At 42.5% G+C, this 22,154-nt stretch overlaps 1 protein-coding gene across 1 annotated transcript in view; it reads right to left on the reverse strand.

Moving 5' to 3' along the window:
- Positions 1 to 21: 21 nt before the first annotated feature.
- Positions 22 to 22,154, reverse strand: part of gpm6aa (glycoprotein M6Aa) — a 34,808-nt gene continuing 12,675 nt past the window's right edge. The window contains exons 2-7 of the mRNA XM_079509301.1: positions 10,039 to 10,231; positions 9,027 to 9,183; positions 7,330 to 7,483; positions 6,759 to 6,835; positions 5,676 to 5,741; positions 22 to 2,488 (exon numbers count right to left, since the gene is read on the reverse strand). Of these exons, the coding sequence (XP_079365427.1) occupies positions 2,336 to 2,488; positions 5,676 to 5,741; positions 6,759 to 6,835; positions 7,330 to 7,483; positions 9,027 to 9,183; positions 10,039 to 10,231 (800 nt within the window). The 3' untranslated portion in view covers positions 22 to 2,335. The remainder of the gene's footprint in view (positions 2,489 to 5,675; positions 5,742 to 6,758; positions 6,836 to 7,329; positions 7,484 to 9,026; positions 9,184 to 10,038; positions 10,232 to 22,154) is intronic.

Here is a 22,154-nt window from a genome sequence, read left to right on the forward strand (position 1 = left end):
AAATACACCAGAGTCATTGAGTATTTATTAACAAGTACACAAGTGATTTTATTTATGCAAGCAGATTTGATCGTACAGGTCAAATAAGCCACTTCAAGCTGTTGGCACATGAATGTACAAAACAGATTCAGTTTAAAGCCGGCTACTAAGCATTCTTAGTGAAAGTACAAAAAGACTAATACGAGGAGGAAGCTGAAAGCGTATACTTTTTTTTCAGATCATTACCGAGTAAGCAACGTTGGTACAAGTATTAGTTTCTTAAGACATGTTTGAGAGATCATCACAAACTAAAGAGACACAACTCAAAGACTACAGGCTCTATTAACAGTAGCATAATGCGGTTAGCCGGGATGGGGGTAGGTTTTACTGCACATATAAACAAAGGGTTGATCCAGCAAGACGGTCAAAAGTGTAAAAAATAAACAAGTGAAATAAAATGACTTTTTGAATCAGAAATACTATACTTATTAATGCATGTCCATGCCACGAAAAACATCTAAACTGACACTCGTTATACCTAACGTACAAGTTATCCAACTCGGAGTTGAACACCAATGAGCTTACATCTAGAGAGAGAGAAAGAGAGAGAGAGAGCACAGAAATGGTCAAATAAGTGCAATAAACTAGCTTTTTTGTTTTGTTTAATTATTTAAAAATACTGACAAAACTGACAAAATATTGCCAGGCAATGAAAAGGCCAGGCCATTGTATTATGTCTTCTGGCGCCAGTGGGATGTGTTGGCAAAACAAACCGGAACTGGTTACTGGTCATGGACGAAAAAGTACTGGTACTGTGACACAAACATTTCTCACAGCTCATTACTCCACCAAGAAGTGCCATTACACCCAACACGTTTTTTAATTTTTTTTTATCACCAAGGTTTTTTGATAATTAACTTTTTCCACTGAGACCGATGAGGATGGAGAGTTTGACTGACTTTCCGTGATCCATCTTATGCTTAATTTATACCATGCCATGCAGCTGTGTCTCACGCAATCGCAGATCTAAAACCTCACACCATGTCACATCACAACGCATTGTGATCTTGTAGATGTAGATCGTCTATATTTGGTGCGCGAGTCACGACACTGGCATGTCAAAGTGTAAATCATGCTTTATTCTCACAGGTGTTGTCCTGAAATTCAAGTGCTTCACATATAGGTACGCTTTTGATATATCAATATTTACAGTGCAGAGTTCTGCAAAGAAGAAAAAAAAACACTGGATTCATAATAGTATTATTTATAAAGTTCAACTTTTTAGGAAATTAAAAAAGGGGTTATGAAAGCATGTTTGCATGTGCTTTTTGTGGCTCATGATTAAAGACAATGGAATCATTCACAGTCCTAAAATACATTTTAAACTGCTGCCATTCCCCTTGTATTACAAAATAACCCATAAAGTGGTTAATCGACAATTACTGACTATTACTGTCTTTGATATTGATCTTTGTTGCCTGTTTAACAGGCTTGGCACAGCTAGCAATAGCAAATACTTGGTTTCCCTCTATTAATTTGGTATCTATTATTGTATTCATGTATTGTCTTGCTATCATTTAGAAATAAAAGAAAACGGTAAGATTTGAATCCCTTTCTCATCAAAGTGATTTGATCCCTGGGAATAGCATATTTAAAAGGCTTACGTTGATTTATAGTTGCCTTAGTGAGATTTTAAATATTTCAGTCTCCATAACTCCCTAGCCCCCTAGTCTCGTACAGTACATAGTTCTTCATCATGAATCTCCACAGGAACACGGACATGAGAGAATGTGCTTGGGCTTTTAAGCTCCAGTTGACCCCCTCAGAAATCAGCAATAAAATAAATACACTGGAAAAAAAAGTGTAAATTTAAATCGCATACAAAAGTGTGTAAAAACAAAGCAAATATACTGTATACCGTATGCAAATTGTCGCTACTTGTGACACTAATATTTTCTGAAATACAACCTGATTAAGAGAACTGGTCTTCGGTTGGAACAGAAGATTTAAAAAGGGCCATAATGATGATGATAATAATAATAATAATAACACCGTCCATGAGAGAGGTAAAGGGCCTTTCATTTTTTTCAACTTGAAATGCTGTTTGCGGTGGCGGGGGGAGGAGGAGGGCTTTATGTGATGTCACCCCACCCCCACGCCAACTTGGTCATGTGACGCACCGGTGACATCAGCAGTGGCTGCGGGCCCTGTGTGCCATCCTTCCCCATGTTTGTCTGGAGGGGATGGTGGAGAGAGAGAGAGAGGAGGAGAGAGAGTTGTAGTAGAGAAAGTTGAGAGAGGAAGGGAAGGATGGATGGGGGGTTGGAGAGGCAGGGCCAGGCCTCATGCTGGGCATTTAGGTGTAGGCATTGAGCCGCTCCTTGGAGCGAGTGGAGTGGATGTCATGCAGCTCCTGCTCTTCTTTCGACTTGATGTCCTCGTACTTCTGCATCCGACAGGCGTCCTTCACATACGCCCAGTTGGCTGAGAGGACCATCAGGTAGTGGATCTGAGAGAGAGAGAGGAGAGGGAGAGGGAGAGAGAGAGAGAATCAAAGACATGGCCAGATCCACTCCTACACCTCTTCCTGCATACTTTGATCAGCCAACACAGAGCATATGTGATATGTCCCTCTCTTCCCTATGACACCCTGACCAATACTCCAATCATGCTAGGCTCTTCTCCCTCCTTGTCCCCGTCCCTGTCAGGACTCACTGAACTGAGTGTATGTTATTTAGATAGATTTACTGCATCAATAATAGGTTTTCTAGACCAAAACTCCAGTATCGAGTCACACTGGCAGACAAAGTACTCAAATAATCCACTTTTTCATTGGTGTGTGCCAATATAAAAGTGGAAAGCCAAAGCCTACTTTGTCCTTCATTGATTTTAAAATATGGATGTGTTGGTACATTTTGGGGATTTCTTTCACTTAACTTTTTTCACGTAACTGCTTGTCCACAAATGTTATTTAGATAGCATGTTGTTTTTGGGACAGAGAGAATGTTAATTTGAGGTTTGATGAGGTAGAATGACAACGGAGAGAAATTATGTCCACGTGGCACATCTAATTTTGCCCTCTCATGTCTTCTCCTCTCATGGTTTGTCATGTCATGAATTTAAACCCTGTCATCAATGTTCTTTTCTCATAATCTTATGTTGTCTAAATTGAATGTTTCATGTTATCTCACACAGCCTATTTCTTCTCAGGGTCTTTACCAACCTCCAGTATATATATATATATATATATATATATATATATATATATATAATGTATTATGTGTACTGTAAATCTAATTTTAATTGAACAGTGGACAATCATCAGTGGACCAGCAGGTGGCGGTATTGTGCTAAGTTTGGTCCTTATTTCATTGTTTCCATGGCAGCAGAGTGAATGTATTGTATTTTAACGGCCACTCCTTTCACCAGCAAGCACCTTCTTTTAAGAATATGTATTATTGCTTATACTGTATTACAGTAAACAACTAAGGCAGAAAAGCAGAAATACTACTACAAAAAATATGATAATTATAATTAATAATAATAACCTGGGCAATTATCACTCACTTATACATTTCTTGATGAGCCATCTGTTAGATCTGATGAGTTTTTCTCGCATGGCTGAACATGAAGCCACTCTGCACTGATTTAGTGTCCAGTTGTGAGGCCAGGCCAGCTGTCTGATGTCGCATGTTGCCATGTGTCTTTGTTCTATTCTTTAATTGCCCCCATCGATGGTGTTTAGGTTAAAAGAGATGTCAGCTTCTCGCCACATTTTGCACCATCATCCTCCTCTGAGGAGCACTATTCTGTTTCTCAGAAAATGGCTCCTCACAAATTAATGAGCGATGTTGGCAATAAGCTCTCGGCTTTTCTTTTCCCAGTTTCCATGACAACACTGTGACATGCCCAGCGCCTCGGAGAGAGCGAGGGAGGGAGGGAACGAGGGGAGCGAAGGAGAGAAAGCCCCTCGTCTTTTTACTGCGCCAAAATGCTTTCGCTCTGATCTTATACAGGCAGCTATCCACACAGGCAGCCAGAAAGCCAGTCACTGTCAACAGTCACCCCTCCCAAAACAACAATCATCACAAAGCTAATCACCATCACTATGTTGTCAATCTAGAAACCATGTCTTTTCCCACATGAAGAACAAGCATACTGCTTTCGATTACATTCAATTAACTATACTCATTAATAATTACAGATTAAACATTAGTTATTAATTTGTTATTCCCTATACAGATGTGAGGAAATCGATAGCATATACACACACACTATACCTGGAAACTGTTTATTTTTGTTTGTCAACAACACTTTAGAAGGTAAGGTACCCATTTAACCAATTAAAACATAGTGAAATAGCACATCTACAAGCTCAAAATGCATCATCTGTTTGGGTTATTTTTGTGTGTAATAGGACCTAGGTACAGGCTGTTACTAATGCATTCATGACATTTAATGACCATGTAATGAATTAAGATTGCATAATGTATTGCTATTGCATAATTGTATAATGTCTAATGCATAATATTCCAGTAAAAAAGAAAAAGAAAAAAGTAGCCTAATGCAGTAATTACTTTGGCTCGGCCTGCCTTGTCGTTGGTTCTTGACCATCATCAAGCTGTGCTCGCCTACACACTTCAAGGCTATTCTTTTGTGGTTGTTTTGTAATGGTGAAAAAGATGGGTTAAATCATATGCTAGTACCAACAGGGGTACATGTCATATTTTGAGCTATTGCGAGTATATTTCGCGCATTTACATACGATGTCTGTTGTACCTTTGTTCTTCCTGTTGTTGTAGTAGTAGTAAAAGCCAGTTTACCCTCTCAGTCCTTGTCTCGCTTTACTGTTATTAATACATTTTACAGCCTCAAAAGTTCATCATTAGTAATTAATGTAAGTATACTATTGACAATTATAAAATTATTATGCTATATTAACTGATTATTTAATCTATTTTACTCGCATACTTGGTCTGTAATTAAAAGGCTTACTATTTATTTCATTGAGTCATTTACTTGCCTTGTTCCAGAGTATTAAACCATGGATTAATGGAACATCGTGCAAGTAATCTTGTGTACTAAGTACTGAATGACACAATTATGCATTTAATACGGTTTTGTGCAGCAGGTTGAACGAAAAACAGCACAGTAACAATATAACACATTGTACAGCACTACCAATTTAGGTTTTGTTTAAGAGATTCATTATTCATTATGTCAAGTATGTCCGCTGGTATGTTCTCTGCTCAGCATTACTTTACCATGTGACTTGAGTTGAACACACATGATGAGAAACTGAACAATATTTCATTCCATGGTACGGATATTTGTACTGTATATATTTTCATCTTTTCAAGTACTAATTATTTAACCCACACGACTAAAGCTTCATTTATACTCCATTGCCAGGAGGTGTGACCGTTAATTAATTTCAGCAAGCAACACTGTCGTGCTATGGAGTATGAATTACTGTAGATGTATTCATTGAGTAGCTGATTATACACCATTACAACTACCTGAGAAGATGTCAATCCAGGTGGACTACATAGAACTTGAACTGTGTCTACACCATGTGACATATTTATTTACGTATGCATAGTTCTTAGCCTTGCAGATATATAAACAGTAATCTGTGTGTTTGTCGATATCAACCATAATCTATGTACATATCCATGTGTGTTTTGTGCTCTCACCATAGCGATGACGGCAGCTCCTGCTCCGGCCAGAGCGCAGATAAACAGGTGGAACGTCATGTCCAACTGGAGATGAAACACACAATACATTATTATTACTAGCCTTCTTAATCTACTCTGATTTAATAGCCTGTGAAGGTCAACAACATCCACGTTCACAGTTGAAAATCCTGTAGTGAACATTATAATTAACTGTAAACGATGCTGCCCAGTATTACATTATAAAGCTACAGTACAGTAAAGACTAATGTGTAGTGATTCTGTCATTAACCACAGCATGGTTTATACTGTGCTGTACTCGAAAATAGCTGATCTACCATCTCCACAAAGGACTCACCAGTTTGTAGATTACAATAGCTATTTTTGAAAAATGTAAAATCTTTGCCTATAATGACAGGCCTATATGGTGACTGTGAGTATACTGTAGACTACAGCACAGGACAGCGCTAGTGTAATGGAAAACCTTTGCAAAATGTTCCCGATGATCACAATGAGGGGACATTTTGACTGGCTTGTTCAAATGCTGCTATTTTAGTCACATAAACTAATAGTGAAACAGCAACTTTTGCAGCACTTAAATCCAACGCCTGACCAGACACATGTTGCTTACTCCCCCTTTATACGACCCTTCACCCATTTTCAACCTAATCTTCAGATAATTGATCCTCACTAATGCTCATTATATGAGGGTATCATTTCTGTCTACTCCCTCTCTGCATCTCAGAGGTGGGATGTGGACAATTTGGCTACCAGTGACATCATCATGGTCATTTCTAAAAAACATTTCAAACTTTGTTTTTTACGTTAATGCAAGAACAATGGCTTATATTACATTCTAACCTTCCAGTAAGAGAAAGGCTGTAGTTTAACTTAATCCCCATTGAGGTTATGGTAGGCAGATTTCTGAACTGTCTGACCAATGAGACACAGAGTGAATTCAAATAAATTGTGCCAACTTATAAGTTATAATGAGCATTAATGAGGACCACGTATTATGAAGATTAGGTTGAAAATGAACAAAGTAGTTTATTAATTTAGTTGTTCATAAAATGGTTGACACAGGTACAGGTTATTTTCACCTACTTCGTTGGATTCACACAGCTTGTAAAACTTCTCAGATCCAGCACAAATAGTTTTGGCCTCAGCAATGGGAACGATACCTGAAAAAGAGTCCATACTCAGGTTCTGATCAACAGTAGAGCATCCCTTAAAGTTCAAGTTCACGACTTTGAAATTGAGGGTATTTAGAGCACATGGTGCTGGGTTTATATGATTGCTACCAATTAAACACCCACAGACGATTTTCTTCCATATCTCTCGTGCAAAACCTGTTCTTCTGTGATGAACTAGACTCATTTCTAATTGACAGCATGCCTGTTTCATGCTCAAACATAACATAAAAATAGATAAGAAGGGCTGGACCAACAACAAGAGAGAAAGACAGACGGACAGAGAAACAACAAGAAGATAGAAAAGAAGAAAACAATCAGAGGGTGGAAGTTGAGTATAAGTAAGAGAGAATCATTGCGAATAGATGAGTGGAGAGAGACAGATAGAGATTCAAAACTAGTCTAGTGAAATTATCGCCCCGACGACAGTCTGTGTCAGAGAGAGAGCGACAGGTCCAGAGGGACAGTTGTTTTAGCCTCCTCACCGTACTGGCGTGGGTCCAGGCAGAGCTGTGCTCCCTCCAGCACTGTGGTGTTCTGGCAGATGGTCCAGATGTTAAAGTACATGAAGACAGGCAGGGACGTGAAGGCTGTCACTCCCAACCAGGCTAGCATGAAGATGTACGTCAGCATGATGAACTGACACACACACACACACACACACACACACACACACACACACACACACACACACACACACACACACACACACACACACCGTTTAATTTATATTGAACAAGGATGAATTGCCTATTCTGTCAGTACTACTAAATGCTAAGCCATATGACATGTCTTACAGTGTGCCTGGTATTGTTTGCTGTCTGAATCCGTGCTCTGCATTGTAATTTGAGGCCTTTATCGGACATCGTGGCTAGTAGCATTATTGTCCATCTACCAGTTTGGTCTCAAACAACATATATCAAAAACCTCTGGTTGGATTGCCTCCTCCTGGCTTTGTGTGCTGGAGCAAGATACTGAGCACCTAACTGCTCCCTGAGCACCCCTAGGTGGCGGCCCACTGCTCCTAATAGTTAGGAGGGTCAAATGCATAGAACAAATTTCCCCACAGGGATCAATATAAGTTACCGAATTGTCACGCTTTCTCGAGGATGACCTCAATTGATTTTGGTGACCCCATGGCCTTTCTAATAGCACTGCACTTAGGCCAAAATGTACTATTGCCCCTAATGGGTAGACCGTCATGTAACTTGCTACTTCTGGTGACTCCCTTAAGAAAAACTTGTACAGGAGCAGCACGGCCACTAGGGTCTGCTAGCAGGGACTCTTGGTGATGCTCTTCCCGTACATTGAGTGAGAAAGTAGAGATGGTGTCGTCATCTTCCTCAGTTACACTTGGATGGCTGTTGATGGGCATTAATTGGATGTCCTATAGGATCTCAACCTGACTGTGCCACAGATACAAGGTGGATTCCTGTTCTAAGAAGGGACTCGTGCAGTGGTGGCCAACTGTGGGGCATCAAGGGCAGAGTGCAGAGGAAAGTGAAGGGCAGACGCAGCAGAGCGGACTCTGCTGGGACCTGATACTAGGTCAGCAGTGGAACATATGTATCCGTATTTGTTTGGAGTGAAAACCTGCTTATGCTCTGCCTCACATAGAAACTGCAACTAGACACTACTGTACATTTAGTGCTTGGACACAGCAGACAACAAACCCTGCCGAGCCCAGAGCTCAGCCACAGGGAGGAAAAGCAACCACATGATGTGGTTTTGTTGGTACTGGAGTTCATTAGGTTAGTTGTCGAACTGTGGGTGGTTTTATTGATGCAGCTCTTTGTCCAGAAGCCATATGGACCGTTTTTGTTCTTTAGATGAGAATTGAAGTTTGAGTTTAGATTTTGAATGTTAGGACACTTTACTCACATTCCCCACAGTATCATGAGGAAGGATCCTCTCCACATCTCACGCTTAGGGGTCAGAGTGCAGGAGACACCGTGGGCCAGAGCATAACAGGACGTGGTTTGGTGGCTTTCCCCAGAGCACGGACCAGGATGGAAGTAACATCCTGCACTCTACTTATTACTGGAAAATGTGAGGGATTCTCTCTCTCTCTCTCTCTCTCTCGTGCCGTTTTGCCGACCGTCAGTGAACGTTTTCCAAACGGTAAGAATCGATTCAATGGGGGTGATGCCGCTCCATACATGAGACTACAGTGTTTTCTTACCCAGGCGCTGACGCAGCGTCCGCAGGTGGTGATCTTGAAGTCTCCATACAAGTCCTTGATGGCCCCGCTGGTGAAGAATCCCTCCACCATCAGCAGGATGCCGTAGACGAAGAACGCAGAGGCGATGCCGTAGATGACGTACTTGATAATATCGATCCTGGAGATGAGAATCACCCAGAGCCACTTAGCTACTTACTGTACTGTGTATACCAGTGGTTCTCAAACATTTTAATTTCCAGGACCCCCACAACTTTGAGAGTGTACATGTGATTCCATTTGTACACAGAGTTATAAGGGTTCATTTGGAACCCCATATTTGTATTACATATTTGGACATTTGTCACATACAGTATAATGACATTAGCCTGGCGGGGCCAGACTCATAACGTGGATTCCCTGACGCTTCCTCCCCGCATATGAGACAGCTTGAAAAGTGGGTGTCTTGACAGACAAAAACCTGACGTCATCACAGACCGTGCTAAAACAACTAGATATTTTAATACTTACGAGCTATGTCGAATATTAATGATTTCTGCCGTCTTTGCAAAGAAAGACAACCTTAGAAATAATGACGTGTTGTGTAACACTAAACTAATCTGGGTAACCTCACCATATACACATGGACCAATCAGAAGCTGCTTTTCACTAGCCTGGGTAAGCTTTTCACTGTTGTGTAGGGAGTAGGGACAGCAGTTGGAACGCAGTCACTGATTAGCCCCGGTCATTTTCTGATGTCTCCAGCTTCCGCATACTCTGTCTATGGGCCAAACTCCGCCTCATATGCGGGGAGGAAGCGTCCACGTTATGAGTCTGGCCCCGCCAGGCTATAATGACATGCCCAAACTAGGAATACGTGGTTTAAAGTGTGACTGAGCCTTGGTCCGACAGACCATTATCATGGAACCCTTATAGTCCCAACATTTTTAGATTAGGGTGAAGTGAGCCGTCGGACCAATGCCATGGCAGCAGTTGAAAATGCATTCCGGTCCAGTAGTAAGCCGTATACACTCACATAGTGAAGACGTCGAGTGTGTCCATGGGGCTCCGTGCCACCTCAAAGTAGTTCTGGAGTATGGTGACAGTCCCAGACAGAGCCTCGTGTCCACAGCCGCAGAACAACGCCACGCCAGCGTACAGCAGGATGGTGGCAATGAGGGAAGGGTACGGGATCCCACCCAGACATTTGATGCAGCACTCCAAGCATCCTAAATCAACACACACATACAGAAGTGGGGATTAAGATCAGTTAAGTGACTAAAAGTTACGGTTGATTGCAAATAAGGTGCATGGGGAGAGAAAAATCATGCTTGGCTGGCTGTGACAGAGACCAGGACAACACTGTTTATCTTTCCAATTTAGTCCTTATGTTTTGTATAGTCCTTGTTACTGATAATGCCTCCTGTTTGATCTTGGAAAGGGTGTAGACAACTAGACAACCATGCACACCTCCTCGGTTATGCTTCTTTTCAACTGACATTGAGTAGTTTCACCTGGAGGTCGTAACTAGGGTTGTTCCGAATTGGGGCCGATCACGTCAAATTTTTCAAATGATCGGAATTAGAAAAAAAACCTGACCGGGACTTCCCTAGTATCAATATTCTATCCATATCATGACTATAATGATGAATATTGTCTGTGATTTTGGATATTGTTGCGACCGGAGGTCGCAGTTAACTATGAAACCTTGCATTTTTGACACCTAACCCACAATCCCTGTCACTCTGTCACGTCTAACTGCAAGCCCCCAGGTCATCATGTCATCACGTGACATCAGCCCGAGGCGAAAACTAGAGTTCTCAACAGGCCCGAAAGTTAAGGCCCGGCCCTACCTGGGCCCTCATCAAACTTTGTACATTCAATACACTGCCCCCGCTGCCACCCTTAGATCTCCATATATGGAGCTGACCTGTTCTGACATTCCATATCTTGATCTGACCTCATCAGATACGCTCAAGATACGCTCCATATATGGCCAGTTATATATGCCCTTTAGGGCGAGGTCGCTTCTCGCCCTCAGGCGTCTTACTGGTACTATTGTGATATGGCATAAGTGTTCTATAAAAATATAACTATCGGATCGGTAAAAATCGGTATTGGCATATACTCAAAATCAAATGATTGGAATCGGATCGGGAGCAAAAACAAAACGGGACATCCTTACATAAAACATGCAGACTAGGAACCCCTCCCAGATCTGCTGCCTGCTAAACGGGCGTCCTAACTAACATGTAGAAGTCACTAGTGCAGATGCAGAGAACCAACCCACCCACAAACATGCCTAACTTTCTGTGTGTACCTCCTGAGCCACTGCCATGTCTCAAAACAATATCTGTGAATGATACAATGTTACAGGCTTTCTCCGTTTTCCCACAATTCTTCTTGGATAAGAATCGCCCATACAGCCTCTGGTTGCCATTACATCAAACTCATTCATATTTTTAAGTCAAGATCACAGTGAACAATGACAACATTGTGGTTACCGAGGCTGGTGGCTAAAGACCAGGAAGTAAGGGTTATAGTTTTTACATTCATGGATTTGACCCCACTGACATCACTGCAGTAAACTTTCCAGCACAACATTTCAGAAATGCACCATAGGCTTTCTGTATAGTTTTATGACTGCCTATGAAGCATTAGTTCTACAACAAATATAGAGAGAGATGATTGTGACAGTGTCACTTTAATAAAAACCACATAGTTTGATACACTGCTCAAAGCATTTTGTAGAAACAATTTTTGAGGGGGCGCTTGCCCGGCCACTGTGAGGCTACTCCAATGCATAGCCTTAAGTCTATGGACTTAATGTTTGTCTAGGGCAGCAGTTTCGTGATACGTCATGTGGCCAATATAAATCCACTTCACACCAGTTTGATTTTTAAAGGAGCACTTGACCCATTCAAACTAATGGAAACTACAGCCTTTGTCTTCCTGGAAAGGTTTCTGAATTGTCCACAGCTGCACCTCTGAGACACTTGAGCGAGTAGATGGAAATGATAGCATCTTATAATTAATCTGTCCTCACTATAGCTTCACTCGTCCAAAGTGACTCGCTCGAGAAAATATTCCATTAGAGAGAATTCAGAAAGGTTATATTGTCATCATGTCATGTGATGTCATATTGTCGTTACATGAGGAAATAAAACATGGGCTGGAACCATTGGGATAGCCCATTTCAGGTTTTTGTTGCAATTATCAAAATGTGAGAAGGAGATTTTTGTCTAGCTTTTCCTATTGTACATTCCTTCTGCATGAGTACAGTTCAAAACACTGGCCTATATATGGATCCATATGAACGCCTCCAGCATTCCACTGTTGTAATTGGCAAATCGCGTTTGACATTTTTTGAATGGGAGATCATAGTACATTAATCACATATTTGGGTCCAGCTGCACTCCTTAAATATTAGCGCATGGTGGTTTAGTGTGTTCCCCCTACAAACCTTAGTATATACTGTAAGCCCTACAAACCTTAGTATATACTGTAAGCTCTACAAACCTTAGTATATACTGTAAGCCCTACAAACCTCCTCTTGACATGTATTTAACACGGAAAGAGAGTTGTACTCTGAACCTGGACTTTGACCCCATCCTGGCTTCCTGTTTGTGGGGCCCCTTGAGGTGACTAATCTCTGCTCAGAGCTGGCTTCAATCTGTTGTCACATTGCCTGTTGGGGGGGTGGGGGTGGTGTGTAGCATGTGCTGTCTTAAATTGATTGCATACTCTCTCTTGGATTTTCTACCATACATGTGACTGTGTAATGTGTGTACTGTATACACATGTGTGGTTTGTGGATGTGTGTTGGGGTGAGTATTCTCAGTCAAGTAGAGTAACATCAACTAAACTTTGACAGCCACCAGACACAATTTACAAGCTGATCTGAGTGCATGGGAATCAATGACAAACTTGCGGTCCTTAGAGACATTTGCAAATGGTTGGGCATTTTCCTGTATGGACAAATCCACGGAGGGGTGCCCTGGGCACAGCCGTAGCTGAGGTGTAACATTAAAGCTTGACACATCAGCATTGATTGCCCACACCTGGCCTACAGGGCACCGCTCCATGGATTTGTCTATACAAATGCTCACTGCACTCCAAATCAGAGTCTATCACATCAATAAAGTCGGCTAACGAAATGCAGAAGTGTAATTTCACGCTCGTAGTACCACAGAATGCCTTTACATCGCCAACAGAATTCCCCTTTGATTTAATGAATTTGCAATGCCTGTCGTACTGAACAGCGTATGACCACACAGTGGGTGCTCATTGCTCGTTATCACTCATCATGGTTGTTATCAGCCTCGTCTCCTTCATGGACACCAGCTTGCCTGCTTCACACCTGCATTACAAAACTAGAGGGGCATCCCTCTTCCTTCCTCCTGCTCCCTGCCTTCCTTTGCCCTGACTTGAATACCAAGTAGTCTTATATAGTACTTGGTGTCAGCACTGAAAAATAGCTGATCTACAAGCTCACAGCGCGTCGTGAGCTTATACAGCTGATATATTCAGTGCTCGGCGACGCGGCGTGCGTCCTAAATCAGGCATGAGGCTCAGACACACGCTGCTGTTCACATGCCCTGCCTGGGGTTCGCCCAGATTATCTGCATCCTGGCAGATGTAATCCAGCTGCAGACCGTGTCGTCACTCAGCCGTCTGCTCAGCGGCTTCCCCATTTCTTTTATTTAATCTTTATCCAAGTGAGGATTGCTGACACACATGCTCTTTTACTGCAGTGCTTATAGTGTAGTTACAGATACATTCACCCCAACCCAGTCCACCACAACTACTGACTTCTAGGCCAGGTTGGATGTTAAATCATTCTTATACCGTCTTTGTACCTTTTTTACACTTTTGTTACTAGTGTTATTACTCGTTTGTGCTTGTTCTCTACCCATACCTGTATTTTTATTTCGTCTGTCTGTCTGTCTGTCTGTCTGTCTGTCTGTCTGTCTGTATGTCTGTCTGTCTGTCTGTCTGTCTGTCTGTCTGTCTGTCTGTCTGTCTGTCTGTCTGTCTGTCTGTCTGTCTGTCTGTCTGTCTGTCTGTCTGTCTGTCTGTCTGTCTGTCTGTCTGTCTGTCTGTCTGTCTGTCTGTCTGTCTGTCTGTCATAGCACCAGTTTTAACTATCTGTCTGTGTCCCACATCTCACAGATACCGATCTCTGTATTTGTCTGTCCACCGGTGTGTGAAGAGTGCAAACTGACTGTGAAAAGTGGAGTGGTTAAGTAATCAATTTGCAGGTGTGGGGTTGTCATGGCAATCAATTGGCTTAGGCAGAGGCTGGAAATTGCACAGGTGAGGGGATTTAGGCTGATTAGGCCCACTGGCAGAGCCTGACCAGAGCCTTTTGTGGTGGTTCTGGATACCCGTGGGTCCGCCCGACTCGATACCGGGCACTGCACTGACCGCGTGTGTCGAATGTGAAGTTGGTGGGGCAAACGGTTGTCGAGTTACGTCCATTACAACTGTACTCACAGACGCGCACGCAGACACACAGAGACGTGGCACATTTATAGTAGGATGTCTGACTGTACCTTGTGCTGTTTTAATTTCTGACTGAATACAGATAAAAATTAAAATTAAATAGCAACAGCAGTAAGCATGAATTTCAGGAGAGCAGAGGTAAAGGAGAAAGTAGAGTAATGAATAAACAGCCTGACACTATACACATTCACACTGGGTCTGACTGAATTAACATAGTATAACCACACAGGCTTACTTTTATAATGTCTACAGGTATAACTGGGACCTATACTCAGTATACTGCCCAGTACCCACATGTTTTTCTGCAGTTGGCAACTGTGAGCTTCCCTGTACAACCAGTTGTCCCCAGGCCCCAAGTGAATCTTTTAGTTATGCTAACATTATTCATGAGAAGCACTTTGATTCTTCTAGATGAAGTATTTATAAAATAAATACTGGCCAAACCAGATGTAGACTGTTTCCAAACTGACATGCACACAAGCAGCCTGTATAGTGTGGCTGTGTGATTTGTGTGACTTCATTAACAAACTGCACACAAAATGTACCCATTAGAGTAGACTCTCTATCTGCCCAGTAAAACAGTCTTCTACTGTTGAATACTGGGAACTGCCCAGTACAACCACAGTCTTATATTGTTGGCCAGTGAGAGCTTCCCAGTACAACCACAGTCTTCTACTGTGTAGGAGGACAACTCAATGGTGGTCCAGGGAGGGGTAATCATTACTTATTCAATCTCTCTGCCCAGAAGAAACTCTGTACAGTAGGTCCATTTAATCAACCTTATCGCCTGCGGCTGGGAGCAGGCGATGACAGGGGCTGTCCATGCTGCAGTGAGTGTGGCCAGAGGAAAGAAGCAGAGCCAATCACAGCTGTACATGCTGCAGAGGAAAGTGAACCAATCATAGCTGCTCTCTTTTCTCCCGGATCCATGTCCTCCTTTCTCCCATAATTACAGTAAAATACTCAGCGTTCATTTGAGTGTGCCTATTCTTCTAATAGTCCGGCAGGCTTCTTTTGTTTAAAGTGGGAAATTTAGTAGTAATTGGGTTTTTTTATTCGCCTAAAATATTGTCTTACATTCATGAATCCACTTGCTGACCGGCTGTCGGTATTGAGCAATTTCTTTTATAGGGCAATTATATGTGACCATACCATTAACAACCACTGTAAAGTATATAAGGCAGGCTTTTCAAATTTTCATTATGCTTTATGTAGCATGTGACATGTCAAACTAGGTTTTTTCTTCTTTTTTTCTGAATCCATTCTAAGCATTAGTTTTGCACAAAAAACACTCCTTGGGCTACAAATGGCCATAGCAACTTGCCCAAATGTGCCCAAAATGTGCTGACCTCGTCTATGGCCGTTTTTAGCCCAATTAAGGAGAGTCATGAAAACCCCCTAGTTTGACACGTCACATGCTACTTAAGGCATAATGAAATTTTGACATTTTCGCCTTGCATAGGTTGTTAATGGTATGGTCACATATAAACCCCTCAATGCTGACGGCCGCGCAGTCAGCAAGTGGATTGATGAATTTATGCATATAGACAATATTTTTATACCAAATTTCCCATTCCACACCCCCGGCAGCTGGACTATAAGTAAAGTTTTACACTGAGAATTGTACGACAAGGAAATGAAAGGGTCACTGACAAGACTGGATGAAAGAGATGACTGCCATGGTGGTGTCATGTGTAGAAGAGATGACTGCCATGGTGGTGTCATGTGTAGAAGAGATGACTGCCATGGTGGTGTCATGTGTAGAAGAGATGACTGCCATGGTGGTGTCATGTGTAGAAGAGATGACTGCCATGGTGGTGTCATGTGTAGAAGAGATCGACTGCCATGGTGTCATGTGTAGAAGAGATGACTGCCATGGTGGTGTCATGTGTAGAAGAGATCGACTGCCATGGTGTCATGTGTAGAAGAGATGACTGCCATGGTGGTGTCATGTGTAGAAGAGATCGACTGCCATGGTGTCATCATGTGTAGAAGAGATGACTGCCATGGTGGTGTCATCATGTGTAGAAGAGATGACTGCCATGGTGGTGTCATCATGTGTAGAAGAGATGACTGCCATGGTGGTGTCATCATGTGTAGAAGAGATGACTGCCATGGTGTCATCATGTGTAGAAGAGGTGTATAGAGATGACTGCCATGGTGTCATCATGTAGAAGAGGTGTATAGAGATGACTTCCATGGTGGTGTCATGTGTAGAAGAGGTGTATAGAGATGACTGCCATGGTGTCATCATGTAGAAGAGGTGTATAGAGATGACCTCCATGGTGGTGTCATGTGTAGAAGAGGTGTATACTGTATAGAGATGACTGCCATGGTGTCATCATGTAGAAGAGGTGACTGCCATAGTGGTGTCATGTGTATAGAGATGACTGCCATGGTGGTGTAGAAGAGATGACTGCCATGGTGTCATCATGTGTAGAAGAGATGACTGCCATGGTGGTGTCATCATGTGTAGAAGAGATGACTGCCATGGTGGTGTCATCATGTGTAGAAGAGATGACTGCCATGGTGTCATCATGTGTAGAAGAGATGACTGCCATGGTGGTGTCATGTGTAGAAGAGATGTATAGAGAGGTGTATAGAGATGACTGCCATGGTGTCATCATGTAGAAGAGGTGACTGCCATGGTGGTGTCATGTGTATAGAGATGACTGCCATGGTGGTGTCATGTGTAGAAGAGATGTGTAGAGAGGTGTATAGAGATGACTGCCATGGTGTCATGTGTAGAAGAGATGACTGCCATGGTGTCATCATGTGTAGAAGAGATGACTGCCATGGTGGTGTCATGTGTAGAAGAGATGACTGCCATGGTGTCGTCATGTGTAGAAGAGATGACTGCCATGGTGTCATGTGTAGAAGAGATGACTGCCATGGTGTCGTCATGTGTAGAAGAGATGACTGCCATGGTGTCATGTGTAGAAGAGATGACTGCCATGGTGTCGTCATGTGTAGAAGAGGTGTATAGAGATGACTGCCATGGTGGTGTCATGTGTAGAAGAGATGACTGCCATGGTGTCGTCATGTGTAGAAGAGATGACTGCCATGGTGGTGTCATGTGTAGAAGAGATGACTGCCATGGTGTCGTCATGTGTAGAAGAGATGACTGCCATGGTGTCATGTGTAGAAGAGATGACTGCCATGGTGTCGTCATGTGTAGAAGAGATGACTGCCATGGTGTCATCATGTGTAGAAGAGATGACTGCCATGGTGTCGTCATGTGTAGAAGAGATGACTGCCATGGTGTCGTCATGTGTAGAAGAGATGACTGCCATGGTGTCATGTGTAGAAGAGATGACTGCCATGGTGTCATGTGTAGAAGAGATGACTGCCATGGTGTCGTCATGTGTAGAAGAGGTGTATAGAGATGACTGCCATGGTGGTGTCATGTGTAGAAGAGATGACTGCCATGGTGTTGTCATGTGTAGAAGAGATGTATAGAGATGACTGCCATGGTGGGGTCATGTGTAGAAGAGGTGTATAGAGATGACTGCCATGGTGGTGTCATGTGTAGAAGAGATGACTGCCATGGTGTTGTCATGTGTATAAGAGATGTATAGAGATGACTGCCATGGTGGTGTCATGTGTAGAAGAGATGACTGCCATGGTGGTGTCATGTGTAGAAGAGATGACTGCCATGGTGGTGTCATGTGTAGAAGAGGTGTATAGAGATGACTGCCATGGTGGTGTCATGTGTAGAAGAGATGACTGCCATGGTGTTGTCATGTGTAGAAGAGATGTATAGAGATGACTGCCATGGTGGTGTCATGTGTAGAAGAGATGACTGCCATGGTGTCATGTGTAGAAGAGATGACTGCCATGGTGTCGTCATGTGTAGAAGAGGTGTATAGAGATGACTGCCATGGTGGTGTCATGTGTAGAAGAGGTGTATAGAGATGACTGCCATGGTGGTGTCATGTGTAGAAGAGGTGTATAGAGATGACTGCCATGGTGGTGTCATGTGTAGAAGAGATGACTGCCATGGTGTTGTCATGTGTAGAAGAGGTGTATAGAGATGACTGCCATGGTGGTGTCATGCGTAGAAGAGGTGTATAGAGATGACTGCCATGGTGGTGTCATATGTAGAAGAGATGACTGCCATGGTGGTGTCATGTGTAGAAGAGGTGTATAGAGATGACTGCCATGGTGGTGTCATATGTAGAAGAGATGACTGCCATGGTGGTGTCATGTGTAGAAGAGGTGTATAGAGATGACTGCCATGGTGGTGTCATGTGTAGAAGAGGTGTATAGAGATGACTGCCATGGTGGTGTCATGTGTAGAAGAGGTGTATAGAGATGACTGCCATGGTGGTGTCATGTGTAGAAGAGATGTATAGAGATGACTGCCATGGTGGTGTCATGTGTAGAAGAGATGACTGCCATGGTGGTGTCATGTGTAGAAGAGATGTATAGAGATGACTGCCATGGTGGTGTCATGTGTAGAAGAGATGTATAGAGATGACTGCCATGGTGGTGTCATGTGTAGAAGAGATGACTGTCTTGGTGGTGTCATGTGTAGAAGAGATGTATAGAGATGACTGCCATGGTGGTGTCATGTGTAGAAGAGATGTATAGAGATGACTGCCATGGTGGTGTCATGTGTAGAAGAGATGTATAGAGATGACTGCCATGGTGGTGTCATGTGTAGAAGAGATGACTGTCTTGGTGGTGTCATGTGTAGAAGAGATGTATAGAGATGACTGCCATGGTGGTGTCATGTGTAGAAGAGATGTATAGAGATGACTGCCATGGTGGTGTCATGTGTAGAAGAGGTGTATAGAGATGACTGCCATGGTGGTGTCATGTGTAGAAGAGATGTATATTGTAGGTGTACGTAACTGTATCTAAGTGGCGACTACTTCACAGGAATGCAAAATTGTGCTGATATCATTAAAGCTACAATCCATACGTTTTATGTGCACTCTGTTGTCTCTTGCAATAATTTCGTATAACGTTCGTAAGTAATGATAGCAGTTAATCCAGTGTTTCAAATAACTTTATTGATATTTGTGAGACAGTAATATCAAGGTCTTAGTTTCTCAATGGAAGAGTAGGGAGACCACCTCTTACCACTGCAGATGTGCTACTTATTATTGTATTAACATACTCTGTCATACATTCTAGTCATTACATTTTTCATCTTCCTCGTGTCTTCGTCTACTTCTTGAATAACAACATTCAGCGTTGCATTGCCGTCTGAAACAGTAATACATCTTTGTCCATCCTAGCCATGGAATTCAATCGCATGTTGCATGTAATGAAACTGTGGTTGCGGCTGTAGCTTTGATGGAGAACACTCCCACTGCAATCAATAGGCATCTGCCATTACTGCATAGGAGAGGAAAGGGAGCTAATAGCCACTGGGATCCACTTCATTTACATTTTCTACAGAGAATACATTATTTTATTTGTGCGATATGTCGCAGATATTTTATCACCAGAGAAGTCGTTTTACGGATAACACACTTGAAGCACAGTCATAATTAAAACACTGTGACTGAGTGTTGGGTCGAAGGAAATGTGTAGTCTCTATGGAAACAGCGGAGGATATATGTATGTCCGGGGAAGAGAAGGAGGAATGGAACACGAGAGGATTAGAGGAAGGAGGGTGATGGTTTATTGATTAGTTATGTTCTAAATGTTGTGAACGGAAATTGTGTCTTGTCACATGACGGCATGTGATGTATGACAACCAGTTAAGCAATGGATGCATTAGTCAGGGTGTGTGTGTGTGTGTGTGTGTGTGTGTGTGTGTGTGTGTGTGTGTGTGTGTGTGTGTGTGTGTGTGTGTGTGTGTGTGTGTGTGTGTGTGTGTGTGTGTGTGTGTGTGTGTGTGTGTGTGTGTGTGTGTGTGTGGTTTCAGGTGTCTGTAGTGAGCAGCCTATAGCTTGCAGGGCCAATCTCTCTCTCATTCTCTCTCCCTTTCTCTCTCTCTTTCTGTTGAGCTACAGAGAGATCTTTTCTGAACTCACTCTGTCAGATGGGAGAAAAATGACAAGAGGTGGTGAGAATTGACAGTGGGAGCTGCTTGATTCATAATTTAGCAGCAGCGAAGCTCAGTCAAGCACAAGCCTCTCGCATTCATTATTTATAGCTTTCTGCATTAGTATGACATTACCTGTGATAAAGATGAAAGATGTGTGGTTCATAAGTAGTCGATTCAATTCTATCTCGCCCACGCAGTTTGTAGCATGGTTGTAGAACATATGCCTGTTTCAATGTATTGACTCCACGGCCACACCGGTTGAAAGGTTGGCCTAATTGACTTGGTGGTCAAGTCTGATGACTACAACCTCACATATAGAGTTAGCATTTGTTCTGATTCTTTAACCGTCACACAGGATATAATGAGGAGCTATTTTGATGTTCTCTGGTAAACTTAATTTTTTCTGACAATTTGTGATGGAGAATTTCTCTTGTAATTTTGATGTGCTTTATATTGACTGACAAACCCACAGTTGACTAAAAACAGCATGTCCATATACAGTACACCATGTAAATTAGATGCCAGAGGAAACTAAGACTGAGAAGCAGTTTGGTTTATTAATTTAGTAAATTACTGACATCTTTCAACTAACTCAAATCCAGCAATAGAGGGATTAATTCATGAATGCTGAGTGAAGCCAACGGATGGGGAAGCTTTTGCAAGTAAACCCTCTAGACCTCTAGTAAAAAAGACCTGAGTTGGTTCTGTACTTGGATCGCTTTTCCTCCCATCTACATCAAGGGGCTCTCCCTTACCCCTTATCCCTAAACCTATTTGCCATTTTTTACTATTTTGAAAATCCTTTTAAAATAGTTCAAATAGTCCATCTACAAGCTCACAACGTGTCGATTTAGATCGGCTAGTTGAACAATTTTAAAATGTTTTAAGTTTAGGGATAAGGGGTAAAGGGGTGGCGCAAGATAGGGCCCTAAATCTCTTCACTAAAAATAGACTATCTACAAGCTCACAACAGGTCGCATTGCAACGTGTTATGAACTTGTAGATCTTCTATTTTTGGCATTTCTTTGGTCACGATAAGCTTTTTTACTCTGGCTGTAATTTGCCCATGACCCCGAACCTCCTCCGTGCTCCAATCAACAGACGGCGTCTCTCTGCCATAAAGAGAAAGGACGACCCCCCATCCACCCAGAACGGCCCACCTCCCACCTCGCTCCATCTGTCCCCGTCACGTCCGACAGGAACACACATGCACACGTACTGTACACACTCTCTCACGCCAACTCGCATACACTTTTAGGCACCGCACACTCTTTCACTTCCGACTGCCTACTCTGTTCTTGACTTGAGATCAGTTGTTAAAGAAGCATTTCACCCATTTTCAATGGTATCTTCACATAACTGGCCGCTGGCACAATTTCTCTCTACTCACTCTGTGTCTCATTGGTGGGCTGTGGACAGTTCTACTCTGTATCTCATTGGTGGGCTGTGGACAGTTCTACTCTGTGTCTCATTGGTGGGCTGTGGACAGTTCAGAAACCTGCCTACCAATAGAGCACCGAAGTCTGACGTAATTTACACATCCTACCTGGATCGCGTTTTTCTTCCGCATTCTGAATTCACTGGTTTCAGTCTTCTTAATTAATTTAATAATTTTGCAGACCCCAAAATAACCCCCATTTAAA

This window comes from Electrona antarctica, assembly GCF_951216825.1.
Source record: "Electrona antarctica genome assembly, chromosome: 1".
NCBI classification, from domain to species: domain Eukaryota; kingdom Metazoa; phylum Chordata; class Actinopteri; order Myctophiformes; family Myctophidae; genus Electrona; species Electrona antarctica.